General features: G+C 51.1%; 1 protein-coding gene across 3 annotated transcripts; it reads right to left on the bottom strand.

Moving 5' to 3' along the window:
• Positions 1-15,692: 15,692 nt before the first annotated feature.
• LOC100273899 (uncharacterized) lies at positions 15,693-22,780 on the bottom strand. Of its 3 annotated transcripts, none has more exons than XM_008656387.2 (9): positions 21,936-22,780; positions 21,124-21,505; positions 19,515-19,601; positions 19,193-19,258; positions 18,950-19,015; positions 18,407-18,463; positions 17,254-17,310; positions 16,639-16,716; positions 15,693-16,407 (listed from the first exon to the last, which is right to left on the bottom strand). In XM_008656387.2, exons 1-9 carry the CDS (start codon positions 22,283-22,285, stop codon positions 16,270-16,272), a joined length of 1,281 nt encoding a protein of 426 aa, XP_008654609.1. In that variant the 5' UTR covers positions 22,286-22,780; the 3' UTR covers positions 15,693-16,269. The 3 variants fall into 3 exon arrangements, with proteins under 3 accessions (XP_008654609.1, XP_020397553.1, NP_001141763.1); XM_020541964.3 differs by having other exon boundaries at positions 19,193-19,285; positions 21,936-22,775; NM_001148291.1 differs by lacking the exon at positions 18,950-19,015 and having other exon boundaries at positions 15,809-16,407; positions 21,936-22,632.
• Positions 22,781-23,131: the final 351 nt, after the last annotated feature.

Raw genomic sequence — 23,131 nt, 5'->3', positions numbered from 1 at the left:
AAAAACCCTAGCCGCCCGCCGTCTTGCTGCTCCTTTTCCTCCGCTGCTCCCTTTGCTCGCCGGCGTTCTGGCTCGAGTGAAGCAGACCGCCCGCCGCCGACGACGGTACGTAGCAATGCCATCCTCTTCTTCCTCCGCCGACGCCGCGTCGCCGGCCGCCGCCTCGTCTGAGGAGACGTTGAGTAACGTGGAGGTGGAGGAGTTGCGCGCCGGCGACTCTGTTGAATTTGGTGTGTCACGGATGACGTCAGCCCGTATTGAAGATATGCAGCGGTTGGGCTACTTTGGCGGCGGAGTCGCTCGTGCTCCGGGGACGGAGGAAATCCCCGAGCCGGAGGGCGAGTTGGTTGTTTTCGAGGCGTTCTTCGTCGCCGGACTCCGCTTGCCTGCGCACCGGTTTGTCAGCGAAGTCCTGCGTAGATTCAGCGTTCAAATACATCAGCTGACACCGAACGCCATAGTGGCGCTGGCGAAGTATGTCTGGGCGACGACTTCGTACGGCGGACAGCCGTCAGTTGAAGTTTTTGCGAAGAATTATTGTTTGCATTGGCAGAAAAGGATGGTTGAGGACGGAGTTGCCCAGTTCGGGTCATGCACATTCACGCCGAAGACCGGCAAGACCACAATGCCAGTAGTGGAGTTGGTCCCGTGCGCCCGCAACAAGTGGGGCAATTGGAATGAATTTTGGTTTTATGTTGCTGAGGCTACTGTCGAAGGCCATAAAGGGCTCCCCGTGTCCGAAATGTGCTCTCACTATTACTCTGCGTATCCGCCTTATGAAGTAGCAGAAGATGATGCAGACGAAGGGGCCCTTCGGTGCGCCGCCGGTCAGAGCAGCGGTCGAGATTTAGTTGAAGAGTTCGTGGCGTACGGGGTCTGGCCCTTGGCGCACGGCTGGGCGCTGGGCGAAGTATGCCCTCGCCAGATGCCTTTTCACGGAGGAAGGGTGGTGCGAAGTCCTGCCTTCGCACTGAATTTGCGAAACCGTGACCCGGCCGCCTTTGTGCGTGATGCGGAGGACTTGGCGGTGCGGCTCGTGGGGCGTTATGTGCCGAGGACGGAAGGCCAGCGCAGCTTTGACATCCGCGGGTCAAATGAACGTTTGAACAGGGTCTTCGAATTAAATCAACTGCCGTACGACGGCTACCCTGGTCAAGACGAAGCGGATCGCCGTGGGAAAAAACCGGCGGTGGAGACTGGAGGCGACCCTGCGCTGGTGGCCGCCGCCTCCTCGAAAAAGAGAAAATTAGGTACTGCGATGGGAAGACTTGGGGTGTCTGATAGTTTCACTAGAGATTTAATGAGGACGTGTGCGGCCCCGGGGGAGAGGATGTCTTCGCCCGAGCTCCGGGAGTCTTCGGCTCGGATGCTGAGGGTTACCGGGGGTTGTTGGCCTAAAAACATTCCTATCCCCTGCGCGGCTGAGGAGGATTGTTTTACATCTCGTATGGTTCATCGGTGGAAAGTTTTTCCTTATGGGCGAAATATCGGTCATGTTGTGTGGGCAGTGATGGACAAGGATCGCCAAGGCGCGGCGCGAAAACGCCAGGCGACTGTGAGGGTTCACGAAGCCCGGCCGAAAAGGCAGCGGGGAACGGCGAAGGCTGAGGCCTCTGGCGGAGGCAAGCCGCCGCTGCCGACGAAGGTGGGCGCCTCCGCGCCTGGCAAGGTGCCGGAGACGACGGTGGGCGCCGGAGGCCCCAAGCTGTCGAAGGTGGTGCCGTCTGTCAGCGGGGTGGCGGAGGCTGCGAAGGCGGCCCGATCGCTACCGCCGCCTGGCAAACGCGTTGCCGACTTCGGCACCGAGATTAATGTGGAGGATTATCTTGGGGGTAAGTCTATATAAATAAATATATGCACACATTTTTTGTTGTTGTTTTTTTTGAATTCGTTGACGTGTTGCAGGGTCGGACGAGGGCCCGCTTGCTCTAGTTATGCCTGGCGCGGCGATCGCGACGGCTGCGCCAGCGCCGAAGGCGGGGGGAGAGGCCCTTGGCGCCGGAGGCGAGGTGTCTGCCCTCGCACTGGTCAGGGACGAGGCGGGCGTGGCGACCCGCCGGCTGAAGGGAGCGACGGAGGCGTTGAGTCGAGCGGCGGAGGCGCTGAGTCAGGTCCGCCGAGCTATTCCCTCTCCGCCCTCCGAGATATACACACACTTTTTTTTACGTGTGTTCTGCAGGTGGCTGACTTCACCAGCCGCACCGCGTCGGGGGCCCTTACGGCAGCTTTGACTGCCGAGGTCGAGAGACTTCGGACGCAACACGCTGACGCTGTCCGTGAGAAGTCGGCCTCCGACAGCAAGTGCCGCAAACTGGCGGAGAAGGTGGCCGCCTTGGAGAAGGAGAAGGCTGACTTCCGGCGCCAGCTGGCGGGGGAGAGGAGGGAGGCCAATGAAGCCATCGCCAAAGAGCAGGCTGCTCAGGCGGAGGCCAGGCTGGCGCGGGCGGAAGGCAATATCGCCAAGGAGCTCGCCGGAGAGCTGCAGCGGCGGCTTACTGCCCTGGAGAGCCGCGCGGAGGGGGTCGAGGCCGCGATGCGAGCGGAGGCCGAACGGACGCGCACGCAGCTCATGACTACATATCGCGAGCTGGGTGTGCGGACGGGTGACTTCGAGGTGCCGGAGCGAGAGGCCGGACTTCGCTGTCTGGAATGGGTGCAGGAGGAACTGCAGGAGCTCCCCACTATCTTGGCGGGGTTGATGTCGTTCACCTCCTTGGTCACCTGCGAGGCAGCGATGAACGCGCTCTCTCGCGAAGGCTGCCGGCACTTTGAGGCCCTCGACCAGGCAGATGAGGACTTTGGGCGAGATATCTTTGAGGTCGAAGACCCCGTGGTGAAGGAATCCGGCGGGGCCCTCTATGACCGGATGTGGGGTTCATACGGTCGTGAGGTGGTTCGGGCGCGGGCCGAGGCTGCGAGGGCTCAGGTAACGTTGTCGTTTCCTCGGCGTTTTCTGGATGCGGTCTGTGCGTGTGTTTGCTGAATTTTTGTGCGTTTTGTCTTAGGCGGAGCGCGGCGAGCGGGTGGACGACTTCGGGGCGCTGAACAGCGCGCCGCCTGACCCGGAGACGACCCCTGCGGAGGCCGCGACTAGAGTCGCCCCGGGACCGACCCCGGAGACCGTGGAAGATGCACCAGGCGCCCCTGCACCTGCTGCGGCCGGCGAAGACCTTCCCCCAAAGGTGGCCGAAGGCGCGCCCGATGCCCCCGCAGCTGCTGTGCCGAGCGCTGAAGATCCAGCGGAGGTGGGGGCGGAGGCAGCGGCGGAGGCCTCGGCGGAGGCTCCCGCAGCGGCAGGGCCTTCGCAGGTGGCATAGGTGGTGTTTAGGGTTGAGGAATTTTTGGATGTTGTACTGAATTTTGGTTGCTGCGCAGGTTCAAGATTTTGGGCCTGCGCACGCAACCGCTACTACTGAGTTTTTGGCGGCTCCGACCGCGGAAGATGGAAATCAATATGGTGGGTCTGTTTCTGAGTTTTTTGATTTTACTGACTCTGGGAGCTCGGTTGAGTGGACTGAGGAGTCTTCGGAGGGGGACTTGGATTATTTTGCGGCCTTGGACGTGGCTGCGGCGGAGGCTGCGTCACATGCTGCGGACGCGCCAGACGTGCCCGGTCCTAGCACCGGGCACCGACGGCGAAGGGCGGTTGCAAAGCGTAGGATTAGTGCGGAGGAAGGGGCCCGGCTTCGCGTTAGCAGGGCTGGTCGGCAGGAGCTGCTGTCTTTGCCGGCCGACGCTGGTGCAGGGGAAGGGGAGCTGCGAAGCCTTTTTGCGGGTGAGGAGCTTAGGATAATGTTGTTTAATTATAGAGAGATGGGGATTATTCCTAAGGTTGAGCCGATGTAGGGCGCGGTGCCCTCGCTTGTGTATGTTGTAAGGGCTTGTAAAATGGAGTTGTGTGCCCTCGCGTGCCTGTGCCTGCGAGGGCTGTGTACTTTGTCTGGTGTGATTGGTTATGCTGTGCCAGCATGATTGTAATTGGTCTTGGTGTCGTTTCCGCTTTTGTTGTACTGGGTCGGCTGCGCCCTTAGGCGGCTCTTGCGCGAAGTCTTTGCGATAGGCTTCGGATTTTTGCGCGCTTGTGCTTAGTCCGGCTGCACCCTTAGGCGACTTATGCGCGGATAGTCTTCGCGATAGACTTCGGATTTTTGCGCACTTGTTGTGCTTAGTCCGGCTGCACCCTTAGGCGGCTTCTGCGCGGATAGTCTTCGCGATAGACTTCGGATTTTTGCGCACTTGTTGTGCTAAGTCCGGCTGCACCCTTAGGCGACTTCTGCGCGGATAGTCTTCGCGATAGACTTCGGATTTTTGCGCACTTGTTGTGCTAAGTCCGGCTGCACCCTTAGGTGACTTCTGCGCGGATAGTCTTCGCGATAGGCTTCGGATTTTTGCGCACTTGTTGTGCTAAGTCCGGCTGCACCCTTAGGCGACTTCTGCGCGGATCGCGATAGACTTCGGATTTTTGCGCACTTGTTGTGCTAAGTCCGGCTGCACCCTTAGGCGACTTCTGCGCGGATAGTCTTCGCGATAGACTTCGGATTTTTGCGCACTTGTTGTGCTAAGTCCGGCTGCACCCTTAGGCGACTTCTGCGCGGATAGTCTTCGCGATAGACTTCGGATTTTTGCGCACTTGTTGTGCTAAGTCCGGCTGCACCCTTAGGCGACTTCTGCGCGGATAGTCTTCGCGATAGACTTCGGATTTTTGCGCACTTGTTGTGCTAAGTCCGGCTGCACCCTTAGGCGACTTCTGCGTGGATAGTCTTCGTGATAGACTTCGGATTTTTGCGCACTTGTTGTGCTAAGTCCGGCTGCACCCTTAGGCGACTTCTGCGCGGATTGGTCGCACGCGAGGGTGGCTAGCGCTTAGCCTCGCGGTGACTTCGAATTGGTCGAATGCCGAAGACCGTTGTTGCGGTCTTTTTTCGACACATGCTTTTTTTGCGGGGGATTTTTCTCACATATATTACATGGCTCCGCCTCGTTAAAAACCTCACCCCCCGGGAGGAAAAGAGTGCGGGCCGGTACAAGATTGTTTGCGGCGAATTACAAGGGCGAAATCAGCCCTAAATGGGTCAAACAAAAAATTTGCGAAGGTTGTCGACGTTCCAGGAGTGCTCTAGGTCCTCGCCGTTTGGCGTTGTGAGCCTGTAAGCACTGGGGGAAGCTTTTGACTTGACTATGAAGGGGCCCTCCCACTTGGGCTCCAATTTGCCCTTGGACTCCGTCCGAGCTGTTCGGATGAGTACGAGGTCCCCCTCGCTGAACTCCCTCGGGATAACTACGCGGTCGCGCCATGCTTTGGTCTGGGCCTGATATTTGTTTAGGGCCTGTAGGGCGAAGACCCGGTCTCCGTCAATGAGATCTTTTGAAGTTGGCTCATCCACGTCGGGGACGGCTGACGGAACTGTACGCGGGGACCCATGCTTTATTTCTTGCGGGGTCATTGCCTCCGATCCGTATAGAAGGCGGAAAGGAGTGAACCCGGTCGCTCTGCACTCGGTTGTGTTTAGCGCCCAGACTGCCTCTGGTAATAAATCGGTCCACCTGCCTTTTCTTTCATCGAGGAGCATCTTTTTGACAGCTGTGAATATTTTCCCATTGGCGCGCTCCACGACCCCGTTGGACTGCGGATGATAGACTGAAGCGAAGGCAAGCTTGGTGCCGATGGAAAAACAAAAATCCTTGAAATCTTGGCTGTCGAACTGTTTGCCGTTGTCGACTGTTAGCTCGGACGGTACTCCGAAGCGGCAAACGATGTTCTGCCAGAAGAATTTTTGGGCAGTCTTTGATGTGATTGTGGAAACAGCCCTCGCTTCAATCCATTTGGTGAAGTATTCGACAGCTACGAGGGCGAACTTAAGGTTCCCCTGAGCGGTGGGCAGGGGCCCGACGATGTCCAGGCCCCAGCGCTGGAGAGGCCATGTATGGGCAATCAGCTTTGTATATTGCGAGGGGTTGCCTGACCGAGGGGAGAACTTCTGGCAGGCTTCGCAGGACCTCGTGACCCGATTTGCGGCGCAGATCATTGTGGGCCAGTAAAACCCTTGACGGATCACCTTGGCAGCCAGGGCCCTTGGCCCTGCGTGCGAGCCGCACGTGCCACTGTGGACTTCGCGTAGGATCTGCATGCCTTCGGTTTCGGTGACGCATTTGAGCATTGGCTGACTGACCCCTTTCTTGTACAGTTGGCCCTCGATCAGAGCGAAGTCCCGGCTTCGATGTCTGAGGCGCTTTGCCTCACTGACGTCGGCTGGAAGATAGTACCCCTGTAGGAACAGGGTTATTGGTGCCCTCCAGTCTTCTGTCATGATTAGGTTGACTATACGGTGGCCTTCGCTATCATTAGTTATCTGGAGCCCTTCGGGGCTCCGGACAGCTGGAGTGCCGATGGTGTGGAAAAACACGTCGGAGGGCAGGGGCTCGCCCCTGGCGGCGGCCTTGGCTAAGGCATCGGCCTCCTCGTTCTTGGCCCTATCCACATGCTGCAGGGTGAATCCCTTGAATTGTCTCTCGAGACTTCGGATAGCCGCGAGGTATTGCATGAGGGCGGGGTCTTTTGCTGCATAGTCTTTCTCGACCTGACCGGCAACTATCTTGGAGTCTGTTTTGATGATACATGTGGTGACTCCGAGGGCCCTTAGCTTGCGGAGGCCGAGGATGACTGCTTCATACTCTGCTATGTTGTTTGTACATTTGTCGGATTCCAGAGCGAAGCTGAGGCGTGCTGCATATCAGTGTTTGACTCCGGCTGGCGAGGTGACGACTGCAGCGATGCCTGCCCCCGCATGACACCATGCACCGTCGCAATGGATAGTCCAGACCTTTTCTGTGGATGGGTCCGGCTGCGTTACTGGCCCAGTCCAGTCGACGACGAAGTCTGCCAGGACTTGCGACTTGATAGCTGTTCTGGGCTCGAAGCTGATGTGGTAGCCGGAGAGTTCGGCTGCCCACTTGGCAATCCTCACTGATGCCTCCGGGTTCCTGAATAGTTCGCCGAGCCCCCTGTCTGAGGTGACTCGAACCTTGAATGCTTCAAAATAATGACGCAGCTTGCGCGAGGACATAACAACTGCGTAGGCTATCTTCTCCAGCTCTGTCATGTTGCATTTGGACGGTGTCAGGACTTCGGAGACATAGTAGACAGGGCACTGTCTGACTGCGCCCTCGACTGTCTGCTCCTGTACCAGTGCCGCGCTGACTGCGTGCGGCGAAGCCGCGACATAGAGCAATAAGGGGAGCGAGGAGTCGGGGCTCGTGAGGATGGCCAGCTCCGACAAGTACTGTTTTAGTGAGGCGAAGGCCGCTGCTTGCTCCGGTCCCCAAGCGAAGTCCTTCGCACCGCGGAGTGTTTTGAGGAAGGGGAGACTTCGCTCGGCGGACCTGGAGATGAATCTGTTGAGAGCTGCCATCCTGCCTGTCAGGCGCTGGACGTCCCTGGCGGACTGCGGAGGCGACATATCGACGATGGCCTGGATCTTGGTTGGGTTGGCCTCGATGCCGCGGCGGGACACCAGGTAGCCCAATATCTTGCCCTGGCGAACACCGAAAACGCACTTTTCCGGGTTTAGGCGGAGTCGTGCATCTCGCATGTTCGCGAATGTCTCTGCTAGGTCGGCGAGATGGTCCTCCTTATTCTTGCTGGCGACGACGATGTCGTCCACATATGTGAATATGTTTCTGCCGACCTGCCCCTCGAGCACTGTTCTGGTGAGTCTGGAGAAGGTGGATCCGGCATTCTTGAGACCCTCCGGCATTCTGACAAAGCAATAAGTGCCGAAGGGTGTTATAAAGCTGGTGCTAGCCTTGTCTTCCTCCTTCATGTATATCTGGTGATAGCCGGAGAAGCAGTCGAGGAGGGACATGACCTCGCATCCGGCCGCGCTATCGACTATTTTGTCGATCCGCGGCAACGGGAAATTGTCCTTTGGGCAGGCCTTATTAAGACTGGTGAAGTCTATGCACATGCGCCATTTTCCGCTTTTTTTCTGCACCATCACAACATTGGAGAGCCACGTGGGGTAAGCCACCGGCTCGATGAATTTAGCCTCCAGGAGGCGATGCACCTCCGCCTTGGCGGCCTCTGTCTTTTCGTCTGACATTTTGCGAAGCTTCTGCTTTTTGGGTCGCACCGAAGGGTCAATGCCCAAGCTGTGCTCAATTATGGCTCGGCTGACTCCGACCAGATCGAGGGCAGACCAGGCGAAGACATCTTTATTCTTGGCCAGGCAGCAGAGAAGTCTCTCTTCTTCAAGTGAGGTGAGGTCTTCGCTGATAGTTACTGTCTGCTTGGGTGTGGCCTGATCGAGGGGGACAGTCTTGGTCCCGTCTTGGCACTGCAACTGCGCCTTGTCGTGCTGCTTGTCGGTTGGGCTGGCCGGCGCAGGGACCTCGCGCTGGGTCGTGAGACAGTGTACGTTTCTCTGACCGGGCACGAAGTCCCGCTCAATGTTGCGCGCCGTCTGCTGGTTGCCGTAGACTGTGATGGCGCCTAGCGGGCCTGGTATCTTCATACATAGGTACAACCCGTGGATGGCAGCTTCGAACTTGTTGATGGAGCCCCGGCCCATGATGGCGTTGTATGGATATACCATGTCGACAATGTCGAAGGTTACTTGCTCACTTCGGGCATTGGGCGCTACACCGAAGGAGAGGGGCAACTCTATCTTGCCAACTGGAAAGGTGCCCTTGCCGCCGAAACCATACAACGGGTTGTCCGAAGGCTTCAGCAAGCTATGGCTTATACCCATGCGGTCGAAGGCGTGGAGGAAGATGATGTCCGCCTGACTGCCGTTGTCGACTAGGACTTTGCGTAAGTCCCAGCCTGCCACGCTGCAATTGATGACCATAGCGTCGATGTGGGGGGCGCTGCGCAGGTCGACGTCTCGTGCGTCGAAGGTTAGCGGTATGTGGGACCACTTCGTCTGCACGACTGGGCCAGTGACGGCGACATGGTTGATGCTGCGGTAGTGGTCCCGCTTCTGCCGCTTGGTGTCGAAGTCGGTGCTAGACCCCCCTGTTATCATGTGAATGACCCCGCGATATGGTTGATCGGCGAAGTCTTCCTGCTTTGGGGCATGGGGGATGTTCTGATGTTGCTGGTGTGGTGGTGGGGGTGGAGGAGGTACGATTTGTACTTCCTGATGGTGTTGGTAAGCGTGGTGCGGTGGATGCGGAGCGGGAGCGTGAATATATGGTGGAGGGGGTGGCTGGTAATTATGCGCGACAATTCTGGGATTGTCGGCTGGCTGCGCCCGCGCCATTCTGTCTCTGGTGGCCTTCGTCTCGGGGCAGTCTTTGGTCTGGTGGGCGCAGTCTTCACCGTGGAAAAGGCAATAGAATCGGCACGGCGGCTGTTGCGCCCGCCCTCGACCCCTGCCGCGAGTTCCGTTTCCGCGGCCCTGGGGGGGATATTCCTGGCGGCGAGGGGGGTCAGCAGCAGGTTGTTGGTTGACGATGTTGTGCACTTGCTGTTGACTGCGGCCATCTCGACCGGAGTCTGGTTGCGGAGTCCTCGTCCAGGTGCGGCTGGACTGCGGGGCATCTTTGGGCTTCCGCTGTGACTCAACCTTGCGCTGGTGGAGCTCTTCGGATTTGGCATATTTTTCGAAGAGCTGATATAGCTCCTGCAAGCTCTTTGGTGGATCTCTGATACAATGGCTGTAGAGGACGCCAGCCCGAAGGCCATTGATGGCGTAGTGGATAGCGATCTGATCGTCGACAGAGGGCAGCTGTGACTTGAGTGTTAAGAACTTGCGGTAATACTCACGTAGAGTCTCTTTTTCCAGCTGTTTGCAAAGCGAGAGCTCGGCCAAAGCGTCGGTGTCTGGACGGTAGCCTTGGAAGTTGAGGAGGAATTTGTCCCTGAGACTTCTCCACGAATCAACGGACAGCGGAGGCAATCTGGTGAACCAGGTGAGTGCTGGGCCCTCTAGTGCGATGATGAAAGACTTCGCCATTGTGGCGTCGTCTCCTCCGGCTGATGCAACGGCGACTTGATAACTCATGATGTACTGCGCCGGGTCGGTGCTGCCGTTGTACTTGGGGTATGCCCCCGCTCGAAAGTTAGCTGGCCAAGGCGTCACTTGTAGGTGTGGCGCCAGGGGACTTCGCTCGTCGAGGTAGTTGACCCCTTGGAATGGCGCGCCGTGCTGGGAGACGTAGTCATGCTGGGGGAAACGCGGGTTCTCCGGCTGCGCCCGGTGCTGCAGGGGTGGGCCATGCTGCCGGCCAAGGTGGCCTTCGCGCGTGTCCTCTGGTTGCGTGCGCTGTTGGAGGGGTGGCTCTTGCTGTAGACCGAGGTGGCCTTCGCGCTGCATCAGCGCGATCTCGCGCTCGAGGTCTTGGGCTTTCTGTTCCTCGTCGCGTATCATTTGCCGCACTTTGGCTAATACGGACACACGCTGGCGCTTGGCCTCCAGTATCTCTTTCTGCCTCTGGAGATTGCGGTTCCTGAGGCGCAGGGCGCGCAGCTGCAGCTGTTCTTCTGTTGAGACGCCGAGGACCTCACCGTCCTCGGTGAGGTCCGCGCCTTCCAGTGGGGCGAAGCCTGGGGGCGGCTGTGACTGTCCTTCGGTTCCGCAGGTGCGGAAGGTGTCGTCTTCGCCGGTGTGGGGAACATTGTCTTCAGCGGGCTCTTGGTGGGTGGATTGGGTGAGGACGAGGGCCTTGCCCTTTCTTGCGGCCAGCAGTGCTGCCTTCGCAGCCTCGTCAGCCTTGGGGTTAGCTCTCTTGGGTGCCATCGCGGGTGGTTTTGTCGTAGCACGAACGGTGGGCGCCAAATGTTGGAACTCACTCTCAGCAGCAAGAAGGCCAACAAGGGTGAACAGTGGTGACAACAGGGTTACGTGCACGGGGGCAATAGCTCTGTTGATCTAGCCTCTCACGGGCACTGTGCGGGGGTATTTATAGGTATCTGAGTGCCCAGCGTCTTGTGCTAAGGACGCATGTGCCCTCAGACACCTATTTTATCCCCAGAATATTCCCATAAAGCAGGGTTACAAACCGTAATTACAAGTATTTCTTTACAAGTTAGGCCCGTAATACAGAGGCGGCCACGCGGGGCCCGTTACAATGGGCCAGATCACACGTGGGCCTTGGGACTGAACGAGGACGCGCCGTGGCAGGACGTCGCCGCAGGCCTTCGTCGAAGTGCCGAGTCCTGCGAAGGGTGTCCCTGCCCGCTTTGTCTCCGTCGAACCAGCGGCTGCAGCGAAGGCCTCGAGCGAAGGGTGGCGTCTTTGCCTTCGCCCCAACAGTCACCTCGGCTCGCGACCCAACCCAGCCTGTGGCACGGCCCAACCTAGCCCTGGGCGCGCACCCAAGCCCCACCTCCCCCTATGTGCGCCTCTCCCACTCATTCTTTCTTTCCCACGCAGCAAGCTCCCTCTCCCTCTCTTACACGTCTCTCCACCTCTACCCTTGCCCTAGGTTGGATCCCGGTGAGCAGTTGCTGTCGTCCGTCAAGCCCTGAGGTGAGCTTCCCCTCTCCTCTCTCCTCTCCCTCTTCTCCCTTCCTCTCCGTGCGCGCGCGGCCCTCCCTGGTGGCTGTCCCTACGTGCAGCCCCTCCCCGTTGGCTGTCCCTGCGCGCAGCCCCTCCCCGGTGCGGCCCCCTTGCTCGGTGGCCCCGGCGTGGGCACACGGACCATGGCGCGGCTCGCCTGCGCACACGGCCCTACCCCCATGCGCGCGGCCCTAGCGCGTAGTAATGTTTAAATTCAGTTTGATTTCAGTTTTAAATTCAGTTTAATTCATGTGATGCTTCGCGCTCTTCGTCATGTGATGATTCGTATTAAATTCAGATTTAATTCACGTGTAACGTCGCGCGACGATTTGTTTTAAATTCAGTTTAGTTCAAATGTAGTGTCACACGCTTCGTCGTGCGACGATTCGTTTTAAATTCAGATTTAATTCACGTGTAGCGTCGCGCGCTTCGTTGCACGACGATTCATTTTAAATTCAGATTTGATTCATGTGCTCCGTCGCGCGCTTCATTGCGCGCGACGATCTTTTAAATTTACCTAAAGTTGTATATAATAATTAAGGTGTGTAGCGTAATTTTATTTATGCATTGCGTGATTGTTAAATTAATATAATTATGTTTAGACAAGTATTTTAATCCATAGCTGCTTAACGTAATTACCTTTCAACCGTAGCCTCGACCGTTGTAATTTCTTTCTCGCATAGTCGTAGATGCGAGCCCTACGTACGCCACGCGTCTGTTTTTTGTTGTATTTTATTGTGTGGTGTATTGTTTCTTTCTATGTTAAGATTGTGGAATGCATCTTTGAACTCGTATAGATAACGGTCCGTTGGCGGAGTCTGAAGGAGTTGCAGGCGAAGACTCTGAGCAGCAGCTAGTTGGTGAAGGCAAGTGTCCTTTGACCTATCTATGTCCTATACATTTTATAATTCACCTCCCCGCATTTATATAATTTATATCTAAGGATTGACTAGCTTTGTTTATCCTGTGAAGGCCGTGTTTAGCTACGTTTCGTTTTCACACTTTGATCTCTGTTAATGACTATGTGGATGTCTCGTGCATCATGATGTAACCAAATTAATACTCTTTTATATTATTATTTGAGTACTGTTTGATGATATCTGGTTATGTAAATTGTTGTGTACCTGAATTACTCATCCTGGCACGTACATGGTTCGCATTCGGGTTGCCTTCTAAAACCGGGTGTGACAATGATTATCGATTCCCATCGGTGAATGTTTCTAGGATTACCGGCATGATACATGTTCTATATTAGATATAGGATGTTGGTATAGATGATTTACTATTTATATGGATTAAGATTTGATTACCAGTATTAGTAATAATGGTGTATTTTGATCTGTTGATGTGTTTTTTTGCCATGCATATAGCCTACATCGCTCTAAAGTAAACAATCACCTCAAGCATGCTTTAGACAAGTTTATTCCCTTTGCTGATCAATTTCAATACATGATTGCTTCTATTAAGTTTGATAATTATCGACCTAGAAAGATGGCAATCAGCTCATGGGAGTCGATCGGTGCAACTAGCATAGGGTGATCCGCGTGACTAGGTTAGAAATTAATGTTTAATTTGTTATGTACAGAGATATTCACCGATATCAGCATACCCTTCTTGGCTACATGTCAAGCTAGGTGGCATGCCTAGAACACCTACATCTGGAACTGCAATCAGGAGGGGCGACTATAGCAGCAGCGCAGCTGTTGGCTCCTCATGTGTCGGCTACTAGGCAACACCTAGCAGGTTTCTCGTGACAATAGAAGAGTGGTCATATTTCACCCCTTCGAGCGTCCTAAGAGGCCTTCGAAGGTATATGTATTGGCCATTTTGTGATTTTCCATGCATGCACCTGTATACAAAAAGGCACAATAAAAAGGAGGAAGAAATTCATTCAATAACTGTTAAAATGTCATATCAATGTTTCCAACATTCTACTTTCTTTGCCCCTTTCCCCTTCATCCCCTACCCTCAAACCCTTAGAGATAGGGGATAAGTGTTCATCTTTTTATTGTGTTTCCCAATTATAGTTATTCGTAGTGACTTTAGTAGGTAACCAACATGTAGGTACCTTCTTCAACACAATAGTTCTAATGATTTTGAAGAGGAGGATTTCGACGATGAGGATGACGACGATGGTTTGAGCAATGTCCACTAGAGGCTCATGCTATTGAGGAATGACATGAATGACAGCTTTGAGCAAAATTACAAGGGCATGAAGCGCTGAACAGGTAGAAGGTTCAACAACTATACAACCAGATCATTGACAACTTAGGGGTTGGGTGGAAGTAGTGCAAAGACATGGAGGGATTTTTCAAGATATGAAGAGACAATGGTTATGTGTTGTTCATTTTCCTATATATACAATTTGATGTAGTGGTTGTATGGTGTTCAAGGGGTGTGTCTCAAATTTAGTTGCGTTGAAGTAGTGCATAGAACTTAGAACTTGTAGATGGCAGCCATATCATGTTGTCTACATTATTATCTATTTATTTGGAACTTGTTTATCTAAAACTTATAGGTGATAGCTACAGTGTCATCCATTAACTAATTAACTGGTGTTGTGAACCTATCGAGATTTTAGGAAAAAACACAACAGGAAAACATGGTTATGGATTTAAGCCCTTCTCCCCTCCGAAGGTGTCGAGTGGGAGAAGGAAGATAAACAAACATGCTCACTTGATTCAATACAATCAACATGGAACACAAACAATGAAACAAGTGTTAGTGAAGAACAGAACACGCTTCATCATATTGATTGATTTCATATCTGATTACAAACAACAACAAAGTCTCTTTGTGTTTATCCTAAAACAATGGCTTCTTTTACTGAATCATATTCATGCTTCATATAAATTGTATCTTAGCTACTACAAGCACCAAGTCACAAAACTCCCATCCCTGTAGCAGAAGCATTGTTCCCTTATTTATAGGGTCAGGTCGGTATACATCTTTGTGCCAAATTACAAGAATGCCCTTCCTAATATATACGATGGGTCTTTGAAACTGGGGGATATAATTATGTCTTTTTTACAGCAGAGACATGTCGTACATGTCATCTCTTCTCCCCAGCCTTCTTGTTCCATTCCCTTTTCCAAAGATGGCTTCAGATGATCTGCGACTGTGTATTTTCGTCGGCAATGCCTCTTAGCTCTGGCCTTTTAGCGATCGGCTCCATCCTGATCCAAAGCTCTTACCATGTACTTGAATCTCGAAAGTCTGATTAAACAACTTGGATTCCGAAAGTTCGTTTAAGTAATGGTTTGTGTTAGTATGGACCTTGAGCAAGAGACCCTCTTCCCAACAACCCGTTATTTATGTATATATGTCTTTAGAATGGTGCATGTCTCTATGTATTTATATGTTTGAAAAACAGAACTAATCTAATAATAAGGTCTATGTCGGAATTGAATAATAGACATGGTTGTGGTTTATCATCCGCATGTATAAAACATAAATTGCTGATTTAACAATCAATATTAGCTGTTGATTTAACTCAGATAAAGGATACACAATTACTTGTCATATACATATGTGAGCTTGGCTTATCATCCGCAACCGGGTTTGGACCTCTGATAAGCTCGCAGCTCGTGGATGGCCGCACAGTCCTTCTTGTCCGCTTTGCAAGCGGCACCCTGAGACAGCTCATCACATTATTGCTGGTTGCCGCTACTCGAGGAGAATTTGGGACGCCCTAGCATCTTGGCTCTCCATTGGCCCTTTAGCTCCAGCTACCTGGCCGGACTCTACTTCCATCAAGCAGTGGTGGTTTATGGTCGGCTCAGTCGCTGTGCCCAAAAAGGGAACGCGCTCCCTGCTCCTACTGGTGGTCTGGCACATTTGGCTGGAAAGGAACAACCGCACCTTCCAAAGGCAAGAGAGGTCAGTGGCAGATCTGCTAGCAGCAATTAAGGCAGAGGCAAGGCTGTGGGGTGTCGCAGGTGCTAAGCACCTTCTTGTGCTTTTACCTATGCTGTAATTACGTAACCTATATGTACCCTTCCTGCGGTGTCTCTTGGGCACTGCTTCACTCTCTTCTTTATTAATAGAAACGTGCACAATCTCGTGCCGTTCGTTCAAAAAAAAACATATGTGAGCTAGCTGTAGGTTTTGTACGGCCGCGAGCTCATAGGAATACAACAATCAATATCAATTGCTGATTTAACCCAGATAAAGGCTAGTTTGGCAACACCATTTTTTCAAAGGATTATTTTCATTTTCCCAGATAAGTACACCCGGCGCGGCGGCGCATAAATGAAGAAGACGGCGCCCCGCCGGGACTAGCTCGATCTCCCTGTCCCGGCCAACTTGTACGAGCATGGCAGGATCTATATATATGAGTAAAGATGTTCACTGACAACTTGCTAGATTTTAATTACATATACACGATCAACAAAACAAATCTGCGCGAAGGACCAGAGAAGATCTAGCTAGATCTTCCTGCAGAAGCTAAGCCCTCCAACTGAAGATACAGACGACGAAGCTTTACGGCCCCGAAAGGTCATATACTACTCGCATAGCATCAAGAGCAATCAGCCTTACAGGTTCTCGCTTCTCCCTTACCAGAATGACTGCTCATGATGCTATGTTTCCCAGCTGCACCACCCTAGCTAGCTAGCTCGCGATGATTCTTAGACAGCTCGATGATCTCTCTACCTGCAGCAAGCGTCATGAACACATATACTCGCACCAAACAGCTGCTCGCCCAGCCCGTACGTACGTACGTCTAGACCACCATGCTTCAATGGCACGGCGGCGCTGTATGCTCTATCTAGCGGAACATCCCGCCGAGCGCCGCCGGGGCCCAGTAGTCAGCGGCGTTGTCCCCTCCGAAGTGCGACGTGCAGGACACCGGGACGAGGCACAGCCCCCGGCTCCTCAAGTCCCTTTTCACCTCGTCATCGACTCCCTTCACGAATATATATGCACACCAAGTGATCAGGTATTACATTTCTTCACAAGTATATATATATATATATATATATATATATATATATATATATATATATATATATATATATATATATATATATATATATAGTGTGTAATGGAAAACAAATCTACCAAAAACACCTTCTAGTGTTATTGAAAATGACTTGGAACGAAGCAAATAGAGCGAGGTGGGCTTGTGTATATATACCTGCTTCTCATCAGGCGGCTGCTGGACTGCTGCAGGCTGCTGCTGCTGTGCTCCAGTGTTATGATTATGGTTTAGCAACTGCACAAGGAACCAGAGACGACGCAAAAGATGTATATGTGAGTGAAAAGTGGTTTACATACGCAGGGCCGGCTGTAAAGGGCTGCATTCTTTCACCCGGAATCATGTGCAAGTGCAACACTGCACACGCAGGGGTTTGCAGCAGGTATAGGTTAGGTCTTGTTCGGTTACAAAGGGATGAAATACCCGGTTCTAAATTGAGTGAATCCATATCCAATCCTATGGTGGGATTAAATCCATCATTTAATTTATGCATCTTTCAAAGTTAGTTATTCTTTTGATCCATGTATTCTAATATAAACTTGTGCAATATCTTTATAGATTCATTCCACAACTAATGAGCTATGGATACAATCCATTCCTTCCATAGTTTAAAAAATTACCAAACCCTTAAGTTATATATAATCCATGATAGATTTAACCGAATAAAAAAAATTAAGTAAGCTTACATTATTTTGACGCATGGATTGTAACCTGGATTTAATTCTAATTCATATTAATATAGAACTGGATTGGTGTAAATAAACAAGGTCTTACCTGGCCGGGGTATTCTGGGAACAGCCCTGCAGGGTTCCTTTCTGATCCAGCTGGCCCCTATATACAAATGAACGAGGGAAAAAGAAAAGCACAGTGTCACATGTCAACGTTGCACGTACAAGCGTGCGTGCAAGAAAAGGTAGCCGCGCAGAGAATAATCTCCCAGATGGGAAAAAACATGATTGAGCCCATGAGGAGTACCACTGGCCCATGCATGGTGGTTGGCTAATGTAAAATACATGCAAAAGGCTGAAAAAAAACAAGAGCTAGCTTGTTATTATGGCCATATCAGTGCAGTGTTATACTTCCTCCGTAGTCCAAAAATATAATTCGTTTTATATTAAACCTACATTCATTAATCATCTTATAAATGTAGTTTATATGTATGTCTATATTCCTTATCATTTATTCGAATTTGAACAGAAAAAAAACAGAGCTAGAAAGATAACGAATATAGACATATATATAAACTACATTTAGCAATTCTAAACCTTAAACCCTAAGATGTTTAGCATACCCGGTCAGCTAACAGTGTTAGCAGGTACGGTATCCAAACATGCCCTTCATTAAGACCCCGTTTGGTTTGAGGGACTAAAGATTAGTACATCTTTATTCTAGTCTCATTTAGTTACTAAATTGCCAAATGACGAGACTAAAATAAGAACTAAACTGTTTTAGTCTCTAGTACATCAAGGACTGACTAATAAAAGAGATTAAACCATATTAATTGCACTTTTGCCCTCCTTTATTTCAGTTAAACTATTGGCGGGAGAATATATGCTATGAGATATTTTGGTCCTCTTATCTTATGGTTCATCTTAATGCGTTCTGAATACTTATAGTCCCTAAAACCAAACATGGTAGAGACTAAACTTTAGCCTCTTAAGTAAACTTGACAAATTATATCTTTGGGCAATGCAACCCTAGCTTGCTAAAGGTTTTGCTAATAAGGCGCGCTATTAACTAACCCTCCATGCATACAAAAGTGTGTCAAAGTCTAGACAGCAGGCTAACAATAATTTCACAATTCGAATGCACGTACGTGGATATAGGCATACGTGCTGTCAACTAAACTGCGCTCGTGTGTGTGCGTGCGCGAGAGAGATGCGTGTTTGTGTGAGGTGGAGAGAGAGATGCGTGCGTGAAAACTTACATTTTGAGTGGAGGAGGAGGTCAAATTGCCGTGGCCCATGTAGGGGTAGCTGAGAGCCTGTCACACAGGGGAAAAAACCACACACTGGTCATGAAATACGGATCAGAGAGAGAGAGAGAGAGAGAGAGAGAGAGAGAGAGAGCGTGCTGCATGCAGCATGCATATAGTCCAGTCCAAAGTCCAGTGCCTGAAACGCTACAGGACAGCCACACCCACAGGGGCAGCTGCATCGGTCGTTTCATCCGTCTCGCGCTGCAGTTACTGGATGCAAAGCGATCCACTTTAACAGCGTGCTCTTGCACCCGTCCCTACCCTCCCCCATGCATATTCTCTCTCTTTTTGTTTCCCGCGCACACCCAGCTTTTTTCTCCCCCTCTACTACTACCTCCCAGTCCCATGCGGTAACACCTGCTGCTGCCGCCACTGGCGTGTGGGCCCGGACAGCGTTGTGGCCGGTGGGGCTGGCCACATTATTTATTAATTTTATGTGAACCCATACTGCTTCTGATGGTTCAGACAGACAGAGAGAGAGAGAGACTGGACCTCAATTTGACCCAGGAGGAATCTGATATACCCAATGGTCTCTTGCAGCACAGACGCCGTGTCAGTCTGTAGTACCAAACAAAAAAAAAAGGAAAGGAGAGAGAGGCACGTGTGTCAGGGAAATGCTTTAGTTGGACACAACCCCTCGAGTGAAAGGAGCGAAATAAAATGAAAAAAAAAAAAGAGAGCAGCAGATGCATGGCAACAACTGTAGACAAATGCAACGCAACATCGTCGTCTAACCTTTCCAAACGGGGAAACGATCTGATGAAGAGCAGTTATTCTATCGCCCAGTCTCTCCTTCCTCACCTGCAACGTACAAAAACAGGTCTCATACTATACGTCAATTAGTTAATAGGATATGTGATGCATGTAGTTGTTATTCATAAACTATATATATATGCTAAGTTATCACACTATTATATCATATGTAAATTTCTCTGTGTACTTCCTGCACGAATTTTAATAGAGAGAGAGAGAGAGACACACACAGAGAGAGAGAGAGAGAGAAGATAGGCCAGGTCTGGATTATTATGTAAAGCAGCTAGCGAGATGAAGGAGAAACCTTTAGAGTAGATTGTGCTGAAGAGGAGGCCGCCTGAACCCTAGGCTTCTTGACGGCCGAACCTGCAGCAGTCGCAGTGCTGTTGCACTGGCAGAGAAAAGACAAATTATTAGAAGCAAAGCAAGAACAATCATCATCCCATTTCAACCTGTCCTATATGAAACAACGTAACAATAATCTAGCTCGCTTCGTAAAAGTTAATTCATTTCCCAGTGGTTCTACGTCTCTCAACACCGACAAGCTATGGATCTATATATGCTGTGAATAAAACAGTAGGTAGGTCAAGAGATGTGCTCTCTCAATTCATACTTCCCGCAAAGAATGCGCGACAATACAGGGCATGCATGTTTGGCTTTCTGTCTAAAGCGCTACAGCTTGTCTAACCTTAATTAGTCGCTGAAACTAATCGCTCGAATCGAAGAATTAGACTTATGTAGAAAAGTTAGGTAAGTTGTGGTACCTTATTAGGCATAAATCAAACAGTCTCTAAGTTAAACTATCTTCACTTTGGAGCCAAACTTATAATTGCAATCCCCCCAACATAATTATACAGAAAAACCAATATTATTATAGCAATAAGCATCGTCCTTTATTAGATTCATCATGAAATATATATTTTGCACAATATATCTACTTGAAATCGTAAATGTTGATAACGTTCAGCCGCGGAAGTGCAAAACTGAGAAAAATAATAAAAAAACACGATTAAGGATAAAAAAAATGAGAAAAACGGTAGAACCAAGACGATCTCCAGCATCTCTCCTATTACAATCTTAACTCTACAAATAGTGTCATTAACTCTAAAAGCAGTGTCATCTATAATGTTGTGTCCCTTATTTTGCGCGATCCACCGAAGACAGCCTAGGGGCGCCATTTTAAAATGCCGTTTACTTTAACGAAACCCAAAATTGTATTTTTTTTTGGGTGCGTGTGTTCTTGTGTGGGGGCAGGGGCCGGGTAGCAGGCGGAGGTAGTAGTAAAAATGGGTAGTAACAAAAAGAGCTACCACTTTCAATGCATGTGTGCAGGCCGGCCGGCCGTAACACTCTGACCAACGAAGATTATGAAACGGAGTGCAGGAAAATACCATCCCTCAGCCTGGTTGACTAAAGTGGATTTGCATATGACATGGGAAACATGCTTGCATGCATGTACTACTAGCAAATAAAGCATCTTTTTTCTTGAATAGAAGAATGCATCTTTAATTTAGTTTGTTTCAGCTAATGGAAGAGAGAATAATGCATCATGCATGCGTCGCCATGAGAACTTACTGACAGCATATATAGCCCCCTCAACCTAGTCGATTATATATGGATGAGAACATAATCATGGTTTTATCTTTCAATTCCATCTCAAACTAAGATGAATGGAGTGCCTTTTGGAAGTATACCATCGCTCTTCCCGAGGGCGATCCAGATGAAATCAAACACAGCGTAATAAATTAAGTTGGCAAATAAAACGAATGCATTCCATGTCGGCCGTGTCTGCTTAAATAGTAGTTTAGTAATGTGCATATCTAACTATATATGTCTCGTATGCCTGAATCAACTCGATAAATTTTTTTTTGGGAAATGCCTGATTATATTAAGGTAGCTCATGCTCATCTCACCTCGGATGAGTTATCAGAGTGATGATGGTGGCGCTTCAGCTCCATCGGCGGCGCGCTGTTGGAGAAGTCAAGCATGTTGCTGCCGAGGCTCGTGGTGACGCACGAGCGAGGAGACGAGGCCAGGAGCATCTGGCTGAGCTGAGCCTTGCTGGCTGGCGCCGGCATCTCATGCTCATCACCGCCAGCAGCGAGGTGGCCGTGGCTCCCGTAGAAGCTATACGGAGGTTGTTGAGGCACGGCGGAGCCCTCATCCTTCTTCGTACCGCCGCCACCCACCATGCACGCCGCGCTTGCAGTCGCAGCGTGATCCCCCCAATCGTCCATGCCCTTTGACAGGAGAGCTGCGGTGCAGCGCTCCTGATCTCCTCCGACTAGCCCCGCTCTGCACATGTAGTTAGGCAACCAACTAATTAAGCTAGGCGAGCACCGCACAGATGCATGAGTCCATGGAGGACGATGGGAATGATTGCGAGCTATATTAGCGGAGCAAAGTGAACATGCATAAGATGCATGGTTAGAGACAGGGAAGGTAGATTAACGCTTAATTTGAAAGGCTTGATCCGCTGTAGGACAAAGTGGGTTAAAACCACTTTATTCCTTCACCTAGATCGAGCTCTACTGTCATGTATTAGAGAGAACTGAAGCTTTACATATATGTAGTGGAGGTTTGTAATTGTGGATGGATCTGTTGCATGCATGATAGAGAGGGCCGCCACCGCCAGGGTGAAGTCGTGAAGACGAGAGAGAGAGAGAGAGAGAGAGAGAGAGAGAGAGAGAGAGAGAGAGAGAGAGAGAGAGAGAGAGGTGTTTACAGAAGCATCTGGCTCCACGACTCCGGCATGTGGTGGTTCTCCTGGCCGCCGTCGTGCAGACTTGGAAGGCAGCCGCCCGCTGCTGCGCCGCGGTTGGCAAGAAGTTGGTGGCCCGGAGAGGTGGTAGTGGTACCGGTGTGCGGAAACGACTGCTGCTGGTCGTGGGAGAAGAGCAGCGACGGGGAAGACAAGGACGGCAGGTTGTTGGGGGAGAAGGCCTCTTGATCCTCATGGCACGAATTGAAGTTGAAGGCGCTCATGACGACGCTGCTGCTGCTGGCCGTGGCGGTATCGGCGCTCCAGATCACCTGCTGCTGCAAAGGCGAGGCCCGGAATTGTCCTCTGTTCATCGCCGCCGCGCGCACCGGCCGCTAGCTAGCTTGCTAGGTAGAGAGCTGGTGACGCAGCAAATGCTGGTTCGTTATCTCTTCCTCGCCAGTCTCTCTCTCTCTCTCTCTCTCTCTGTGTGTCTGTCTCCCACCTCTCTTGCACTCGTGGTGTGGACGAAGCAGTCTCAGGTCAATCTTAAAGGGAGATATGGAACGATGGGCTCGTCGCAATTTCCTTGGAGATGGGGGGCTCGGAAGTCGGAATACATCTCCTCCCTATAGCTACAGAGATGGAGATGGAGAGGGAGATGGGGAGGGAGAGAGAGGGAGAAGGGAACAGCAACAACAACAACACCCAGCAACAGAAGGAGAGAGAAAGAGAGAGGTGAGAGGATCCGGCCGGAGAGGAGGAATCTGGGCCTTGTTTTTGTTTTCGCGCTTCCTTTCGCTTCACTCCTTTATCTCTCTGAACGAACTTTCCCTTGCTTTCCTCTCCTCCCGCTCCCTTTCTCTCGCTACACACTCTCTCACTCTTCGTCCTTTGTATGTACTCATACACACGCACACACAACTGCATTTTTTCTTCTTCTTCTTTATTTATTTATTTCCCTACTCTGTCGCTTTTGCTTTACCACGACAAAGTGACGCAGGAAAGGTATACGAGCGCGCGCGTTAAGGACGACGACGAGGGCGATGCCCGTTAATCCATGTCATGCATGCATCGATTTCTTCTATATGTGTTTAGTTGGATGTATAAGAAGGGATAGAAGAGACCGAATATAGTTTATATAGTGTTTGGATGAGAGAGAGTCACGTGGGGCTATATGAATACCAAAGTAATTTTTGTGGCGGTGTGATAAAAAAATT

Source organism: Zea mays, chromosome 8 (genome assembly GCF_902167145.1).
Source record: "Zea mays cultivar B73 chromosome 8, Zm-B73-REFERENCE-NAM-5.0, whole genome shotgun sequence".
NCBI classification, from domain to species: domain Eukaryota; kingdom Viridiplantae; phylum Streptophyta; class Magnoliopsida; order Poales; family Poaceae; genus Zea; species Zea mays.
This window is presented reverse-complemented; position numbering and strand designations above follow the sequence as displayed.